The sequence below is a fragment of the Diplodia corticola genome (assembly GCF_001883845.1).
Source record: "Diplodia corticola strain CBS 112549 chromosome Unknown scaffold22, whole genome shotgun sequence".
Classification (NCBI taxonomy): Eukaryota; Fungi; Ascomycota; class Dothideomycetes; order Botryosphaeriales; family Botryosphaeriaceae; genus Diplodia; species Diplodia corticola.
The window spans coordinates 952-16853 of NW_017971501.1; the positions used below are offsets into that span (position 1 = coordinate 952).

General features: G+C 58.1%; 5 protein-coding genes across 5 annotated transcripts; 3 read left to right on the forward strand and 2 right to left on the reverse strand.

Moving 5' to 3' along the window:
- Window positions 1–692: 692 nt before the first annotated feature.
- Window positions 693–4642, reverse strand: BKCO1_220001 (pap 25a associated domain family; the record flags this gene model as incomplete). Its single annotated transcript, XM_020272760.1, has 4 exons — window positions 693–3247; window positions 3294–3512; window positions 3564–3635; window positions 3688–4642. 4 exons carry the CDS (start codon window positions 4640–4642, stop codon window positions 693–695), a joined length of 3801 nt encoding a protein of 1266 aa, XP_020130848.1.
- Window positions 4643–6005: 1363 nt separating this feature from the next.
- On the forward strand, window positions 6006–7239 carry BKCO1_220002 (isochorismatase domain-containing protein; the record flags this gene model as incomplete). The annotated part of the gene is made up of 5 exons (XM_020272815.1): window positions 6006–6030; window positions 6089–6104; window positions 6158–6243; window positions 6704–7100; window positions 7161–7239. The coding sequence occupies 5 exons, from the start codon at window positions 6006–6008 to the stop codon at window positions 7237–7239; spliced, it is 603 nt and encodes a 200-aa protein (XP_020130758.1).
- A 976-nt stretch (window positions 7240–8215) lies between these two features.
- BKCO1_220003 (microsomal glutathione s-transferase) lies at window positions 8216–8834 on the forward strand (the record flags this gene model as incomplete). The annotated part of the gene is made up of 2 exons (XM_020272826.1): window positions 8216–8253; window positions 8399–8834. 2 exons carry the CDS (start codon window positions 8216–8218, stop codon window positions 8832–8834), a joined length of 474 nt encoding a protein of 157 aa, XP_020130759.1.
- A 719-nt stretch (window positions 8835–9553) lies between these two features.
- Window positions 9554–11032, reverse strand: BKCO1_220004 (proline oxidase; the record flags this gene model as incomplete). The annotated part of the gene is made up of 1 exon (XM_020272837.1): window positions 9554–11032. One exon carries the CDS (start codon window positions 11030–11032, stop codon window positions 9554–9556), a length of 1479 nt encoding a protein of 492 aa, XP_020130756.1.
- Window positions 11033–13251: 2219 nt separating this feature from the next.
- Window positions 13252–15354, forward strand: BKCO1_220005 (atp-dependent dna helicase ii subunit 1; the record flags this gene model as incomplete). The annotated part of the gene is made up of 4 exons (XM_020272848.1): window positions 13252–13323; window positions 13376–13987; window positions 14036–15193; window positions 15247–15354. The coding sequence occupies 4 exons, from the start codon at window positions 13252–13254 to the stop codon at window positions 15352–15354; spliced, it is 1950 nt and encodes a 649-aa protein (XP_020130757.1).
- Between the last annotated feature and the right edge of the window lie 548 nt (window positions 15355–15902).

Sequence of the window (15902 nt, forward strand, 5' to 3'; positions counted from 1 at the left end):
CTGTGAGATAGCCAGTATGACTCCCGGCTGCTAATAAAGAGGCAATGCAAACAAGCTGTTCTGGCAACTTTTTCTTAATCCAAGATCTTTGGCGACGTCGATCCGAAGTGCTTGAGATTAGCTGCAATGAGCAGTCCGGCGCGGACTTGCTGCGGAAGAATCGAGATCTCGTTTGCGTCCATCAACCTCGAGAGGCGCCATGTTTGCCGGTGCGCTCGTCTTCGTAATTCGATGTCTTCATTTCTGCTTTCTGTTGACTTCCAAAAGACCTTCTTTTTTCGTTGCCATAATGTTCAAGTACCTCCAGTCCATTTCGTGACCTCACCCGTTGCTGCATCTCCATTGTTTTCATCAAATAATTTCCAATTCCTGCTCTACCCAGCCGGATGGTTTCGAACAGGACAAGTCGAAAGCGCTTTCCCGGGGATAAGAACCCTCTCAGTTCCTAAGATCGATCTCGTAACGCACCAATGGGCTTATCTGTGGCCACATACCGAAAAAAAAAGGGCTGTAGCTTAAGGCCGAAATTCCGAGATCGTACGAGCGACAACCGTCAATCGATAGCACAAGGCTTCGTATGCTCCGGTACTCCTCCGTGCGCCATCGCCAAGTGATGCAGTCTTATGTTGGTAAAGGCAAGGACCGATTGGCTGAACGTGGCAGATCAGTCGGCTACTGACCGGACGGGTAGTCTAGCCTCCTTTACGGTCAGCCTCGTTGGCCGGAAGGGGCTCGCCTCCCTTGTGCTCGCCGTTCTTGCTGGCATTTGACTTGGCACGCTTGCGGCCGCCTTTCTTGCCCCCGCTCGATTTTTGCCAGCCGTTGTGCGAAGGTGAATTACCCGCCGCAGCGCCCTTGTTGCCGGACTTCTCGTGAGCAATCGGACTCTCCTTCTTCAAGTGCGGAGCTTGTTTCGCGTGTTGCACATTCCCAGATCGCGGGGGAGTCACCTGGTTATCCTTCTCTAGGAAGCCGACGCTGCCATGCAATGTACCGTTCGAAGGCTGAAGACCGGCAGACAGCGCACCACGGTTGGCCGTAGGGGATGGAGTCCTGGTCTCCTGAACAGGGGACAATATAGGCAAGACAGCCGACTTCACTGTCTGTGCAGGCGCGGCGGACGTTCTTGATGTGTCAAGATGTGAGATACCGTTGGGGGCCGACTTGACACGCCAAGGCGGGATGTTTTGAGTGTTCGACGGAGCGGCTTTTGGGATAGAGTAATCAACATCGCCGTTGACAGCGTAGCCATTCACAACGCCGGATCCAGCCGCCGAGTAACTCGGCACGGTCATTTGAGATGTTGTACTATAAATGTCAATGCCGTTCGAACCTTCAGGCTCAGGTGAAGCAAAATGACGGCGTAAAACCTCGTTCGCAAACAGTTGACGCTGTTGTTGTTGCTCCGGCATCTCCATGGGGAACGGCTCGTCTGGTCGCGCTGAGCCGCCAGTCGAAGATACAGCATCTCTGTCAATATACCCATTGGAATCGACATTCTCAGGCACACTCCTTTGTTCTCTGGCTTGGGGTGCTCGGTATGAGCCGTTCACAATCACAGGACCTGACTCGATGGGCGGTGCGGGTTGTGTTGGCTTTTCAGGTACTTGTAGAGATGCTGAAGTCACAGGCGCCGGGCGAACTCCGCTCGAATAGCTTCTGTTGTGGTTTTGTCCTAAGGGAGATGGCGATCGCGAGACATGCTGCTGTGCCTGAGTTTGTTGAGGAGGCACCAACTCTGGCGAAATCCTTCTACGCCTCTGGGCCAGTTCCTGGAAAGAGGGAATCGCCTGAACGGTGTAATCTTGGAGATTAGAACGGAACTGCTGCGGGGACTCGTTCATGAAGTAACCGAGGTACTCCTTTGGTGAGCCGTTTTGGGCATGCTCAGGGACAATCTGAAGGGCCTTGGAGTGGTGTTGGGGAACATCCACTGGCTGCTGCTGAGTCGGCTGGGCATCCTGCGATGATCGTGCGATTGGATAGGCCATGAGATTGGGAGGATAGCTAGGTATCGGTGGATAGCCCGGAAGGAACAGGGCATTCTGATCCGCTCTCGCCGGCTGCGAATGAGACCTGACGGAGCTATTTGCCTGACCTTCAGGCACGACGGCCCGATGAGCACCGCGCCTTTGCGTCGGTATACTCTGAGGTAATGATGGCGACGTAGGGTTTGTCCGAATTCCATCCTGAGAGTGAGATTGGGACATGGGCTGAGGCTGCTCAAACCCATTCGGATAAGGATACAGGTAGTGAGGCATGAGAGGTGCAGTGGCGGGTGGCTCGTTTGGATCTCTGGACACGGGCTGAGCCGTCGCATACTGCGTCCTTGGCGGGGATCCGTGGGTCGAACCATTTCTGGCGTGAGCCTGGGCCTGGGCAATGGCTTGCGCTTGTGCTGCACGAGCCTGTGCTTGGGCGAAGAGTTGCGCTTTTAAGCTATGTTGCTGCATCTCAAGCATTTGATACTGCTTGTATAGCTGTTCGTGCAAAGATGCTCCGGTAGTAGCAGCAAAGTAATCAGGCCCAGCTCCTGCAAGAGGAGGACTTAAGAAAGGAAGCCCGTTCGCGTAGTTCGTGCCACTTGACGACCTACTACGGTCGTTCTGGTTGTTCCTCTGGTTGTAGTGGCTTCTGCTACCACGGTTGCCGCCGCCACGCCCACCCCGCCGGGATGGCGAAGTACTGTGGGTCAGGGTCGGTTTCGGTGCTGGCGGCGGTTTCTGGAAAGTGGGTCGCTCTTCCTTGGGGAAGACGAATTGCTCGCATACCTTCCCCAGTTGCCCACCGTCTGCCAGAAAATCGAAAGCCTGGCGGATTTCCAAATGTATCCCACGAAAAGCGTAATCATCGGCGGAATTGCCCAAGTTCCGAGAAACATTGAAAGGCTCCTCCACACACAAGCGGAACCGGCCCTCCTTGTTGCCGCTGTCCACCTCCCATCCCTTCTCCTTCCGCGTCAAAAACCTCCCGTTCCGGACGGAGACAACATCACGTTCGTAATCAAAATCGTGTCCATATAATCGAAAGAACTGAAAGAGCAGCTGCCCCAAGGACTCCGTGTTGTCCTTTCCGAAACCGCGAACTTGCTCCAAGTCATCAAAGAAGCTCGACTCCTCTCCAGTGTCGGTTAGATGCTTCTCGAAGGGCATTTGATGCAACGAAGGCAACACCGGCGGAGATCTGGTCTGCAAGAAGTTCAAGACCATGCAGATCCAGGTGTAGGAGCTCAGTGTCCCACCCATTGCTATACACGTCAGTGCCAATCGTGCAATTCGAAACGCGAAACGTACCAGCATCGTTCAGGATCCGCTGTTTCGTCCAGTGCTTGACGATCATTGTCATTGGACGTACGCGTTCATCGATCTGAACATACGTCTTGATCATCCGCGTGTTCTCCAACGCAAGCGTGTTGTTCACGTTCATGTCGCAAGCCAGTTCGAGTTGGGGGTCCCAGACTTTGACAATGGGAACCTTTGCCGAGGCTACGCACACCACCTTGCTCATGCCGTCTGCACCTGTTTCAGCAAGAATGTTTCAACGTTGCGGGCTTCTTAACGTACGTTTTGCTAGTGCTTCAGCCAGCATATGCACGCTTTCCAGCTTCTTCATTGGGGTCTGGATACACACATCGACTGTCAAGAGGGTTAACGCGGTCCAGATGCAACGGTAGCGGTCGGCACATACCATCGGACTCGGCGGTGCAAAGCATGTTGCCCGATGACCCAAAGACATGAACCTTGAACTCGTTTCCAGGCCACTCCGTGTGCAGAATCCGGCCCAGCTTTTCCACCAAGAGCTTCCGTCTCTTCTGGCTCTCCTCGGACGGTAATAACCGGTCGTACAGCTCTCTCATATCGCCACTGAGCTTCTCCTCTTCCTGGGGGTTCAGGGAGGCCTTGGGCCGCACGGGCGCCTTCTCCAGCATGTCGGCGTTGTCATAGCCCATCCGGCGCCTACCAAAAGCGATGCCCGTCTCATACTTGCACTTGTACGGCTGCTTTCGTAGTGACGGTAGCGTACTATTTGCCTCGGACGAGACGGACCTCGGCGAGTGATTGCCGAGAGCGCCGTTTGGCGACGGTGTTCTCGAGCGAAATGCAACATCCCGGGCATGCTGGTGAGGCGTCGAAGGGACCGAGTTTGAGTGATGTGAAGTCATTGGTGGGCGTGCGGGAAGGGAATGCTTGACCCCCTCTGACCCCCTACTTGCCATGCTTGCGGAGTCTGTCACCTGCGATGTACCGCTCGTAGCTCGATTCGACACGCTGTTATTCCCATCGATGTGCCGTGGCGCAGGGTGCGGCTTGGGTTGCGCTTTCTTTGTGGTCTCTTGTGCCGGTCTCGACGCCAAGGGCCTCGGGTGCTGTTCCTGAGACACGGTGGTGGCGGGAGGCGACTGCGCAAGGAAATTCTTCTGGAGCAGGTTGTTGATGTGCACAGAGCGGAGGAGCGGGTGGTAGGGCAGGAGCGGCTGCTGCGCGGCGTGGGGGTTGACGGGGAGCGGAAGGGGAGCGGAGGTGTACTGGTCCAGGGCCAGCGGACGTCCTGCCGAAACGCGGCGCGAGAAGAGAGTGTCTGGGGAATCCAGAGCGCGGTTGAAACAGGCTGCGTGTGCTTCAGTACTGGTGTATTCGCCCATCAACTCGGGCAGGCGGGGTTGTCGAGGCGCTCCCGTGAAGCGGTGGAGGCGGCGGCGGCGGCGGCGGCGGCGGCGGCGAGGGCGAGGGAATTGCGTGCCGGTCGCAAAGCGCGGCGGAGCAAGTCACGACGAGCAATAAGTAGGCGCGTGGGCGCTGGCGAAGGTGAATGGAGCTGGGAGGGCTGGCGCGGACACGCGCTGTCGAGGCGGCGAGGCGGTTGCCCCTGCTGGATGACGGTGGCTGGAGACAGGGCAGGACCAGCAGCTACGCCACGGCTGGAGAGGGGCGCGGCAGGCAGCACGGCGAGGAGGGTTGGCGGATGGGACGGGCGGGTTTGCAGCAGGCGGGCGGCGGGCCTTGGTGGGAATGGGAAAAAGGAAGGTTGTGTGGTGAGGGATGTGCTTGATAGCAGGATGCGCTCGCAGCTCGCTAAGTCGCGCTCCAGTGCTATTGCAAGGCGGAATTACGGAGGAGCAGCAGTTACAGAATAATACACTCCGTCACCGCTCATCAAACAAAATCACGCAGAGGCCAGGCGCGCGCGCATTTGTTCCGGCTGCTATAAACCTCTCTCTACCCGTCGGCTGCGGCCAGGACGCAACACCAGCCCGCGCCGGGGCACAGCCAATGGGGACGGATGTCACGCCCGTCAAAGACGGAGCGCCAGGCGCAGACAGCGCGGGGGGTCCGCCAAGGCACCCGAGGCTGACGGCCATTGTATCCGTGGCACAAAGACGAGTGGAAATAGCAGTCGGCCGCCAGCTGACCGACGCTCACGGCTCACGGCCCACGGCCCACGCCGCAGCTGAGGCGCAGAGCGCGAGGGCCCTGACGCAGGCCGACGGCCATCACGGTAGCGGGGAGAAGAGTCGCGGCGGCGCTGGTGCTGGGCTGGTGCTGGGCTGGTGCTGGGCTGCAGCTGGGTGGGCCGATGCCCTTGGTCCCCGCGCATGCCCGATCGAGAAGAGCACGCACGGAGCGGGCGCTGCGTTTCACGAGCAGTTTACGGAAGTCGACCACCACGCCCTGCACTCCCGTCGTCCCGACCGCACGTGAGCCCAAGACGCAGCAGCCGCGCAGCCGCTTTGTGTTGGGCCCGCAGCCAGGCGTCGCGCGGCGGACCCAACGGCCGGTCCTCGCAGGCACTCGCAGGCACTCGCAGGCACTCGCAGGCACTCGCGGGCACCCCCACTGCGTCATGCTGCTCCGCCCGACGGAGCTCCCGAGGCTGCTGCTGGCGCGCGCGCCTCCTGCATGACCGCACGTCCTCCCACAGCCTTGCCCGACACCACAGTGCCGCCGCTCGCCTTCAGCGCCGCGTTCCTGTAAATTTCCCCGCCCTCATTGGCCTCGTCCGCCATCATGGCTGCCGCCGTCCGCAGGCTCAGTGAGTCTCTCCGCCAGAGCGCCCCGGCGCGCCACGTGCTGACAGCTCCGCGCGCCAGCGAACCCCGCGCTCTTGTACGGCCGCCTCCCACACCCTACGTCGTCTCGGGATCTGACGAGCACCGCAGCATTTGCGACCTGCAGGAGAAGTTCCGCCCGGCCATCTGGGAGTTCTCGAAGGTCGTCCAGACCACCCAGAAGATGCTCAGAGCCAGTACGACCTCCCCCGCCCGCCCGTGCCCCGTCTGCAGCGCCTGGGCGTTGAGGGCTGGCGCACGCTGTGGACCGCCGCGCCCCAGGAACAGGGCGTCCTGGGGGGTGAGGTGGCTGCGCCTGTGCCGATCCCGCGCGATGATGCAAAACAGGCGGGCCTGCGCTGCGTGCTGCGAGCAACTGCATTCTTCACGCGGCGGTCGGCCCTCACCCCAGTCTGTTCTATAGATAGGCCCCTGCCCGCACGAGAGCGAAAGTCGCCTGGCCTTTGTGCCTGTTCTCGCGCCGTGCTGGACGGGGTGCGCCGCTTCCTCTCGCTTTCCTTTGTTACCGTGTGGCTTTTTGAGTTGCCCTCGTGAAACTGTGCCGTCTCCTAGCTTCCGATACCTCCCAGTCTTTCATCCCTTTGTTGCGAAGAATTCGGGCACTTGGTCCCGGGGCGCCAGCTGAATCGGGTCCAGGTCAAATCATGAAATTCCCCGTCCTCGCCACGACGCAAAACCGCGCTCGCCTGGGAGAAACGTGCTCTGAGCTTGGTCTCGATGCCCCTGGCGGGATCCAAACCAAGGTGCATGCCGACAAAACACTGTTCTCGATGCTCACGCCCGAGGTGCGCGCCGCCCTCACGCAGAAGCACGAGTGCATCATCGTCGGCATCGAGTCGCACATCTGCGTCACGCAAACGGCCCTCGAGTTGCTGCGCGATGGCCATAAGGTCTATGTCCTAGCCGATGGCGTGTCTAGCTGCAACAAAGAAGAAATCCCCATTGCTCTGGCTCGGCTCAGGCACGAAGGTGTGGTGGTGACTTCCAGTGAAAGCTTACTCTTCGAGCTCATCAACGATGCCGCTATCCCAGAGTATGCTCCCCTTGCTCTTCTGTCGGCCGCGAGGCGTCTTGCTTATGGCAAATTCCACAGATTCAAGGAGATGGCGAGGCTGGTCAAGGAAACAAAGGAAAGCACGAGTCAGGTCCTGCAGACGCTCTGCAGAATATGAGGTGCATAAAGCGGCAAAATTCGAATGGAATCCATGTGGACGTGCGAACTCACCTCGGACAGTAAATCATCGTCACCTCACCAGCCACGCACTTGTGCTCCCCGAATGTGCTACTTTGGCGTGAACGGACCATGCGGTGAGAAGCTTTTGAATCGAGCCAAGACAAAGTGAGCATATGATACGAGCACGGAGAAGCTAGACGGCGTGACTGTGAGACCGTTTTTGGTATTCGAACCTGGTCTTCTTGATTAGTATATTCAATTATTGCCTTCTTGATCGACTCCTGCATCGCGTCCATGGAGAAGATAGAGAAGTATCACGGGGTGCCTTGTGTCATCTCGAAACGACGCCCGGATTGGAGATCAGGAGGGCTACGGGCCTGCTGCACCGTATCGACTCATGTACGAGCAATATCAGGGATCTCCAAAGCCATCCCCTTTGTACCCACGGGGACGTCGCTGACAAATGGAGCAAACCACTGGAGGCTCAAATGGCGCAAGGCAGGTCCAGCCAATAGGGGCATGCGCCGGACACACCTGGCGGGAGATCGGACCCGCAAAGCTTATGCTTAACTTGTTCAACACCTTAAATTCGACATTTTTGGAAACTTCTCTGCCAGAGTGTTTTGCGGCCTCGAGATGCTTTTGTTGGAGCGCTGCGCGAATCCTTCAACCGTGCGCACGATGCGGTCCAGCATGCGGGGACAAGACAGCCCGCCGCACCTACCAACCGGATAGATCAGTTCCGCCGACCGAGCTTGCTTGATCAGCAACGCGTCGCCGCTGCCGCCTACCACGACACACGCTACTGTCTAGGAAATATCTGGGAAGGGGTTGAGCCTGCAACCGCTGAAGCTTTAAAAGCCCGCCAGCACCGTCTTCTGGACGCATTGAATCATTCAGTTGCAATCAACACAACCGTCCATCACACAACCCATCAATCCACCTTTCCACGAAGCATCATCTACTCCGACATCATGTCTCTTGTTACCTTCGCAGTTCCCCAGGAGTACGGGTAAGAAAGCCTCCCGCTATACCCATACAGCTTCCCATCATCAATGGAACCCCATCCCCTCAAACCTCAGTCCACACCACCCTTTCTCTCGCCACTCCCCCCCGCCCGACACAACATGGCTAACAACCCTCCCCCCTCCTCACAGCTACGTCATCCTCGCAGCGACCGGCTCCCTCTTCGTGTCGACGTGGCTAGGCATGCGCGTCGGCTCGTTCCGGCGCGCAGCGGGCGTGCCGTACCCGCACCAGTACGCGACGCAGGAGCAGATCGCGGCGGCCGAGGGCGACGCCAAGAAGCAGCAGGCGCTGCACCTGTTCAACTGCGCGCAGCGGGGCCACTACAACTTCCTCGAGAACCACACGAGCTTCCTGTTCGCGCTGCTGGCGGTCGGCCTGCGCAAGCCGGTGCCCGCGGCCGTCATGGGCGGCCTGTGGAGCGTCGGCCGCGTCATGTACGCCCTCGGCTACACCAAGAAGGACACCAAGAACGGCATGGGCAGGCTGATTGGCAGCTGGTCGATGCTGATCCAGCTGGCCCTGCAGGGCATGGCCGGCTGGGAGGGCTACAAGTTGCTTGCGTAGAGCTGTGGAGAGAGAGAGAGGCTGGGGGCATGCGAGTTGAAGGGAAGGAGGGAGGAAACATTAAAAGTGCAAAAGGTACCGGAGGTTTGTGGAAATATGTGTATATGCTGTAAGGTTAGGTACATGGTTGCTGGTTCTGCCGGAAATAAAAGGATCGACTTCAAACGGCAATAAATCGACAGGTATGCCGGGAATAATTGAGAAATGCCCAGAATTTCTCTATATCTCATTATTCGATTTTGCATGTTTACGAAATGCTATTGACAAGCATAAAAAAAAGGCACGGAGCTGTAGTCTGTAGCAAAGCATCACACGGTCTGGGCTAAAGCCATTATATGTCCTCTATTGCTCTATTTCTCTATATGCTGTACAGAAGATCGTTTCGTCGTTCATTCATGGCAATCTTCTTGGTATCCGCAGTTGCCTCCCTGCCCCATTCCTTGACCCTGAGCCTGCCCCAACACCCGAGGGAAAATCCCGCTGATTGCTGGATTTTTAGCGTGGCTTGTGGCATCCTGTTTCCAGAGAACGCCCTTGCACCATCGACTCTTCATACCTCGGCGCGCACTCCTATTGACTAGGAGAGCATGGCCCTTGTAGCTCTTTGTTTCTGGGTCGTCCGTCGTTTCCAATTTCAATCCAACCCCGACAACGGAAAGGAAAGGGAGAGAAAAAAAAAACCCATCTCGTTTTCGCGCTTAATGAGCATCATTATATTTTCAGCCCGCGAGGCCCATGCGCCTCTTCATCTCGCGCCAGAAGAGGCCCCTCGAGTCCCTCGCGCTGGCGACGGCGTCGCGGTTCTCCTCGGCGCGGCGCACCAGGTACAGGATGCACTCCTGCATGGTGCCCCAGGTGACGTACTTGTAGACGTCGCAGTCGCCCTCCTTGAGGTCGAACTCCTTGTCCGCAGTGGTCAGCGACAGCGACAGCTCGTCGGCCATGCCCATGAGCTGGCTGTAGACGACGTCGGCGATGGGCTGGCCGGCCTGCGCCTGCTGGTGGCGGATGGCGCGGATCTTGCGCAGCGAGGCGGCGTTGTGCGAGCCCAGGACGATGCCGACGCGGATGCTGGGGCGCGGCGAGGCGAGGTGGTACGTCGCCAGCTTCTCGGCGGCGGCGTCGTAGGCGGCGTCGGTCGCGGCCTTGGTGTCGTGGATGAGGTGGCGCGGGTCGCTGCCCAGGTAGGCGCCGCGCACCAGCTTGGCGCCGAAGTTGAAGCCCTCGGCGGCGGCGCGGCCGAGGTGGCCGTCGAGCACGGCGGTCGAGGCCTTGAGGTACATCTGGTACGTGTTGTAGAGGACCATGCTGTCGCCGCGGTTGTAGCGCTGCATCAGCTCCATCGTCCACCGGTCGATGGCGGCCTGCTGGCACTGGTGCTCCGCGTCGACGAGGAGCCTGACGCCCTTGTTGCGCGCCAGGTCGCAGACCCGGGTGAGCGCGGAGCCGAAGAGCTCGTCGGGCTTCTCCTGGTCGTGCTCGAGCATCTCGACAACCCGGGTACCCGCGCCGGAGAACTTGATGGCAACGTAGTCGCCCGCGGGCGCGTACTCGATGGTCTTCAGGGTGCCGTCGAGCCATTGGTCCACCTGTTGCTCGTGGAGCTTCTGGGATTCAGCAGCCTTCTGCTGGCCCTCGGCAGCGACACCGGGCATGTCAACCTCCTTGGCGTAGTTCAGGATAACGCCCTTGATGCCGATTTGCCTCAGGCTCTGGACCGTGCGCGAGATCTCGGGACCGGTCGCGCCGGCGCAGTAGTGGGCGTAGAAAAAGTACTGGATGACATGGCGGAAGATGGGTGCCTTGACGAAGAAGTCGGAGTGACGCTTGAGGATGGAAAGGAGAAAGGAGAGGATCACGGGGTAGGCGGAGATGTTCTGGATCAGGAGGTTGCGGAACAGGGATGCGGTCGGGAGCTTCGCGATGGCATCCTGGGCATCATCGAGCGCCCGGGCAGGCGATGCCGGTGCGGGCGACGTTGCCGAGGCGGTGATGGCGGACAGCTGTTGAGAGCTGTAGCGCACTGATTCCTGCACGGTTGTGCCCGACTTCATCGACAGGGTCGCAGTCCGCGAGGCGGACTTTGTCGAGAAGCCAGCATTGTGGTGGATTGCGCGGGCCGACACCAGCGCGGCACGCTGGGTGAGGAGCGGGGTCTTCAGCGATACAGGGCGGGTGTGGCGGAGAGTGGTGAGCATGACGTATCGGGCAATTGGCGGCTTCGGAGATTCTACGGTGGACAGTGATGCGAAACCGGGCAGATTTGTTTCCGGGCTGGTTGTCAGGCGGCGTCGAAGGGACGTGGACGGCGGGGAAGTTGGGCAGCGGATCGTTGCATGGTGTTGGGAGGTAGACGCGTAGCTGATTTATAGGAAGATGGTAGCTTTGTTGGATCAAATGCGGCTCGACCACGATGCCCCAAGCGTGTGCCCCAGCCGCGCACTCCCCGGCGCGGCTACCTGCGGATGTGCCTCGCCACGGCTGCAATTAAGGTTGCCGGTGTCGGCGCGCCCTGCTGCTCCACCCCGCTATCAACACCACGCGCCTGCCCTGCCAACCTGGCAGTTTCCGCATGTCAGATATTCGGCCGAATGTGGGGTTTGCCTGCCGAGCCGCGAATTTGCGCCGTCGTTGTTGGCCGGCGCCCACTGCGCACGCGAGGACTTGCGCCTGCATCCTCCGCCGAGTCCGCAACTCGCCCTGCCCGGGCCGAGCCCCTGCCGCTGGCCGATTACACAATCGTTTCTGTGGCCGTCCGGTTGGCTGCCGGGCAAGGTCACGCTGACAGGCACAATCGCGGCTCTCCCCTCGGGTTGACGCTGGTGGGCTGCAAGTGTTTGCGCTGGTAGAGCCAGATAAACGGGGGCCGGTCAGCCAACCAAACCGGACCCTGTCTTGCGCATAGCGGCCCCTTGCGCGGTGCTCGCGGGCCAGTCGTCGTGGTGACTTGCCCGAATGAGCAATCCCATGTGATGGTTCGGGTAGAAGGCGCCTCCTGAGGGCCGCACTCTCGTTGGCTGAGGCCGTGGCAATCTCTTTGGCACGCCTCACGTGGACAGCGCCATTGCAGCGCAGGGATGAACATGACATGCTGAGCAGCAGCAAGGGCATCTGGCGCAATGATGGGCGAGCACGTCAGTGTGATATCCATTAGATAATGTGGTGTTGCGTGTCGACGCACGTCTAATCCTTTGCAGCATTTCCGGTTGAGGTCAGATCGCATGTGCAGGATCGCCTCTGAATGGCGCGATTGCGCGCCACGAAGCGAGGCATTGGCGAATGGGAAGACCCAAGGTATTGGTAAAGACCAGGGTTGCAGATAAGGTTGTGCTACGCAGTTGGACAGCCTTAAGCCCGAAAGCCGGCCTTTGACTTCCTCCGCTACAAAGCGAGCACCACCACCATCTGGAGCGCGACGAGATAACGACTCTCACGCCACCTGCTGTTAGAGTTCGATAAGCCACTTCCTGAGTTTTTGCAAGGGAGCCAGAATGCTAGAAGTGTTCCACGAGATGTTGGAGCAAGCAGTGGGTACTGCATGTCGCAACATAAAGCTCGTTAGCAACAGTGTTGTTAATCCCGGTTGTATAGTGTAGTGGCTAGCACTCAGGATTCTGACTTCAGAACATTCCTGCAACCCCGGTTCGATCCCGGGTACGACCTTAATTTTTTTTCCTTCCCCTCATTCAATATATAAGGTAACTTTTTCTTCACCAGGCGGGGTCTGGGCTGGCCGGTGCGTGCCAAGAAGCCGACGCAAGCCGAAAGGTTGGAGGAAATTGCGGTCGGGGGAACTATGGTTACGACATTGAGCTAGGGCGCCAAGTTGTTTGGCCAAGTACATATACGCTGTACAGAGGCAGATCGCTGTTGTGAAGATGACATTTTGCAGGCCTAGAGTGCGTTTACGAGTCGCGGGTTGTGCATGACGCAGTTTGGCCCCAGATAGATCACAGAATGTATGCAAGCCGGCCTTCAGATCACAGATTGCTCCTTCGAGCACGGAGCCACAGTGTGCGGGGTCCGTGGTCCAGCTGAGAAAGAAAGGCGTCGGAAGCGTCCCCTTCCGGAGTCGGTGAGCCAAGCCAACGACGCTGCAATAGTGAGGCTGGGTTTCGATTACGCGAGACCATCTAACAGAGCCCGGAGGCGTAACGACACAAGAGCAGAAGCGGAAGAGTAGGGGTGTAGGCGCCCCACCAGCCAATCGCGGTCGATCGCAGGTCAAGGCTGCAATACCCGCCGATCAGTTTCCAGTTGAAAATACAGTTGCAGACCGCTCACAAGAAGGTGTCGATCAACCTGCGAAAGCTGGGAGCCATGCCTTTGGTCACGTGCACACGCGCTGCTGCCTGCCGCGCAGGCGTGCGGTGACGTGCCTGCCTTCTTCTCCGCACGCTGCATCAACATCGTCACAATGGCCAATCCACCCGAGCGCTATAACCGGGAGGAAGATGAGGAGGATGAGGAGGAGACGCTTGACGAGACCGTACGTTCCATTGCTCTTCGCAACATCAAACGCGCGCTGACAATCAGCGAAGGGCTACAAGACGGTCAAGGACGCGGTGCTCTTCGCCATCGATGTGAGCCATTCGATGCTGAAGACGCCTCCTCAATCAGACTCGAAGAAAGCCGACCGCGATTCTCCTACGTCCGCGGCCTTGAAATGCGCCTACCAACTCATGCAGCAGCGCATCATCTCGCACCCAAACGACATGATGGGTGTCTTGCTCTTCGGCACCGAACAGTCAAGATTCCAGGATGAGACTTCAGGCGCCCGCGGAGCCCTGCAATATCCGCACTGCTATCTCCTGACCCATCTCGACGTCCCGGCTGCTGGCGATGTGAAGCGCTTGCGCAACCTCGTAGAGGACGAGGACGAGGCCAGCAAATTGCTCGTGCCGTCCGAGGAGCCCGTGTCCATGGCCAATGTGCTCTTTTGTGCGAACCAGATATTCACCACAAAAGCGCCCAATCTCACCTCAAGGCGACTGTTCCTTGTCACAGATAACGACAACCCGCATCCCGACAGTAAGAGCCTCAGGCAAGCTGCAGCCGTGCGTGCAAAGGATCTGTACGATCTCGGAGTCATAATCGAGCTCTTTCCCATCGCACATCCAGATCATGGCTTCGACCGGGCAAAGTTCTACGATGTACGCAACCTCCAGTGTTTCGGAGTATGCTAGTTCTAACACGCTCAGGACATTGTCTACCGTCAATCTCTTACCGATCCCGAGGCTCCCGCACCAATCACCGAAGTCGCTCAGACCGCTGAAAGGGGCGACGGCATCAGCCTTCTCCAGTCGCTCATCTCGAGCATCAATTCCAAAGCCGCTCCGCGCCGTGCCCTGTTCTCCCTACCCTTCGAGATCGGCCCAGGATTGAAGATTGGCGTCAAGGGATACATTCTGATCAAGCGCCAGGACAAGGTTCGAAGCTGCTATGTCTGGATGAACGGCGAGAAACCGCAGATAGCCGTTGGCTCATCAACCAAGATTGCCGAGGACACAGCACGTGAGGTTCAGAAGACCGAGATAAGGAAAGCGTACAAATTCGGCGGGGAGACTGTTTCGTTTACCGAGGACGAGACCAAGGCTATTCGCTATTTTGGTGACCCCGTCATCCGCATCATTGGCTTCAAGCCTCTATCCATGCTCCCGGAGTGGGCCAACATGCGCTCTCCGATGTTCATTTACCCTACCGAGGCTGACTTTGTCGGCTCCACGCGCGTGTTTTCTGCATTGCATCAGAACATGCTACAGAAGGGAAAGATGGCTATAGTATGGTTCGTCCCGCGTCGGAACGCCGTTCCTACCCTCGCAGCTGTCCTTCCCGGCCAGGAAAAGCTTGGTGAACGCAACGAACAGGTCAGACCACCCGGTCTGTGGGTCATCCCGTTGCCCTTTGTCGACGACATTCGTGAGAACCCAGAGACGCCCCTGGTCAGGGCATCTGACAATCTGACGGACATTATGCGCGAGATCGTTCAGAACTTGACCCTTCCAAAAGGCGAGTATGAACCCAGCAGGTATCCAAATCCGGCGCTTCAATGGTTCTACCGCATCCTTCAGGCCATTGCTTTAGAAGATGAACTCCCTGAGAAGCCTGAGGATAAGACCGTCCCCAAATATCGGCAGATCGACAAGCGGGTCGGCGACAAGGTCACCGAGTGGGGCCAGGCCTTGGAAGAGGAATTCCGCAACTGGGCTCAATCATCCAGGAAACGTCAACCGGAAGTAGAGTCGAAGCCATTGCCCAAGAGGCAGAAGACCGAGTCTGGAGCCGTACCGTCGAAGACATCGGACACGATGAGTGACGCCGAAATGAAGTCGCGGTATGCAAATGGGACCATCTCAAAGGTACGTACGATCGATGAATGCATCATATAGTCGCCAAACTGACCATTTGGCAGCTCACGGTGCCGGTCCTGAAAGACTGGGCGCACAGCAGACACATTTCTGTGGCGGGTAAAAAAGCTGATGTTGTGGAGAGGATAGAGGAGTATTTTGAGAATAAGTGAGGACGCTGTTTGCTGGCTTGAGTGTAGGAGCAATGGCATCGTGAGGGTACAAAAGAACGACATAAGATCAACCGTCAGAGTCTCAAAGGCGCTAAGGTTGGGATGGCAATAGCAGGAATGAGAAGCGAAGCAAGTCAGGGGCGGTCAAACACCATGATTTAAAAGTGACCGTGTTTCTTGGGAATGATTAACTACCCGACGCTGGCAACGGAACAGCGCTTGACGTCATTGGCGTTGGTAGAACAATGAAAAGGTGTTCGATGGGCGTCTACGCGCTTGAAACCCCCAGAACTAATACATCCCGGAGCATAGACATTCACATCCAGTCATCTGGACACCCCGATGGCAATCCATTGGCGTGCCTTCCACCTGACGAGGCGTAGAGAGGGCAAAAATGAACGGCACGTGCATTGCTAGCTGTAAGCCACACATAGAGAGGCATCACAAGCAGAATCAAAGATGGATCGACTAAGTACTTCCACATCTGGACATCGAATGATAGACCGTGGCATTTTTCCCCTGGCGACGGTACGGGGCAAGGAAAACAA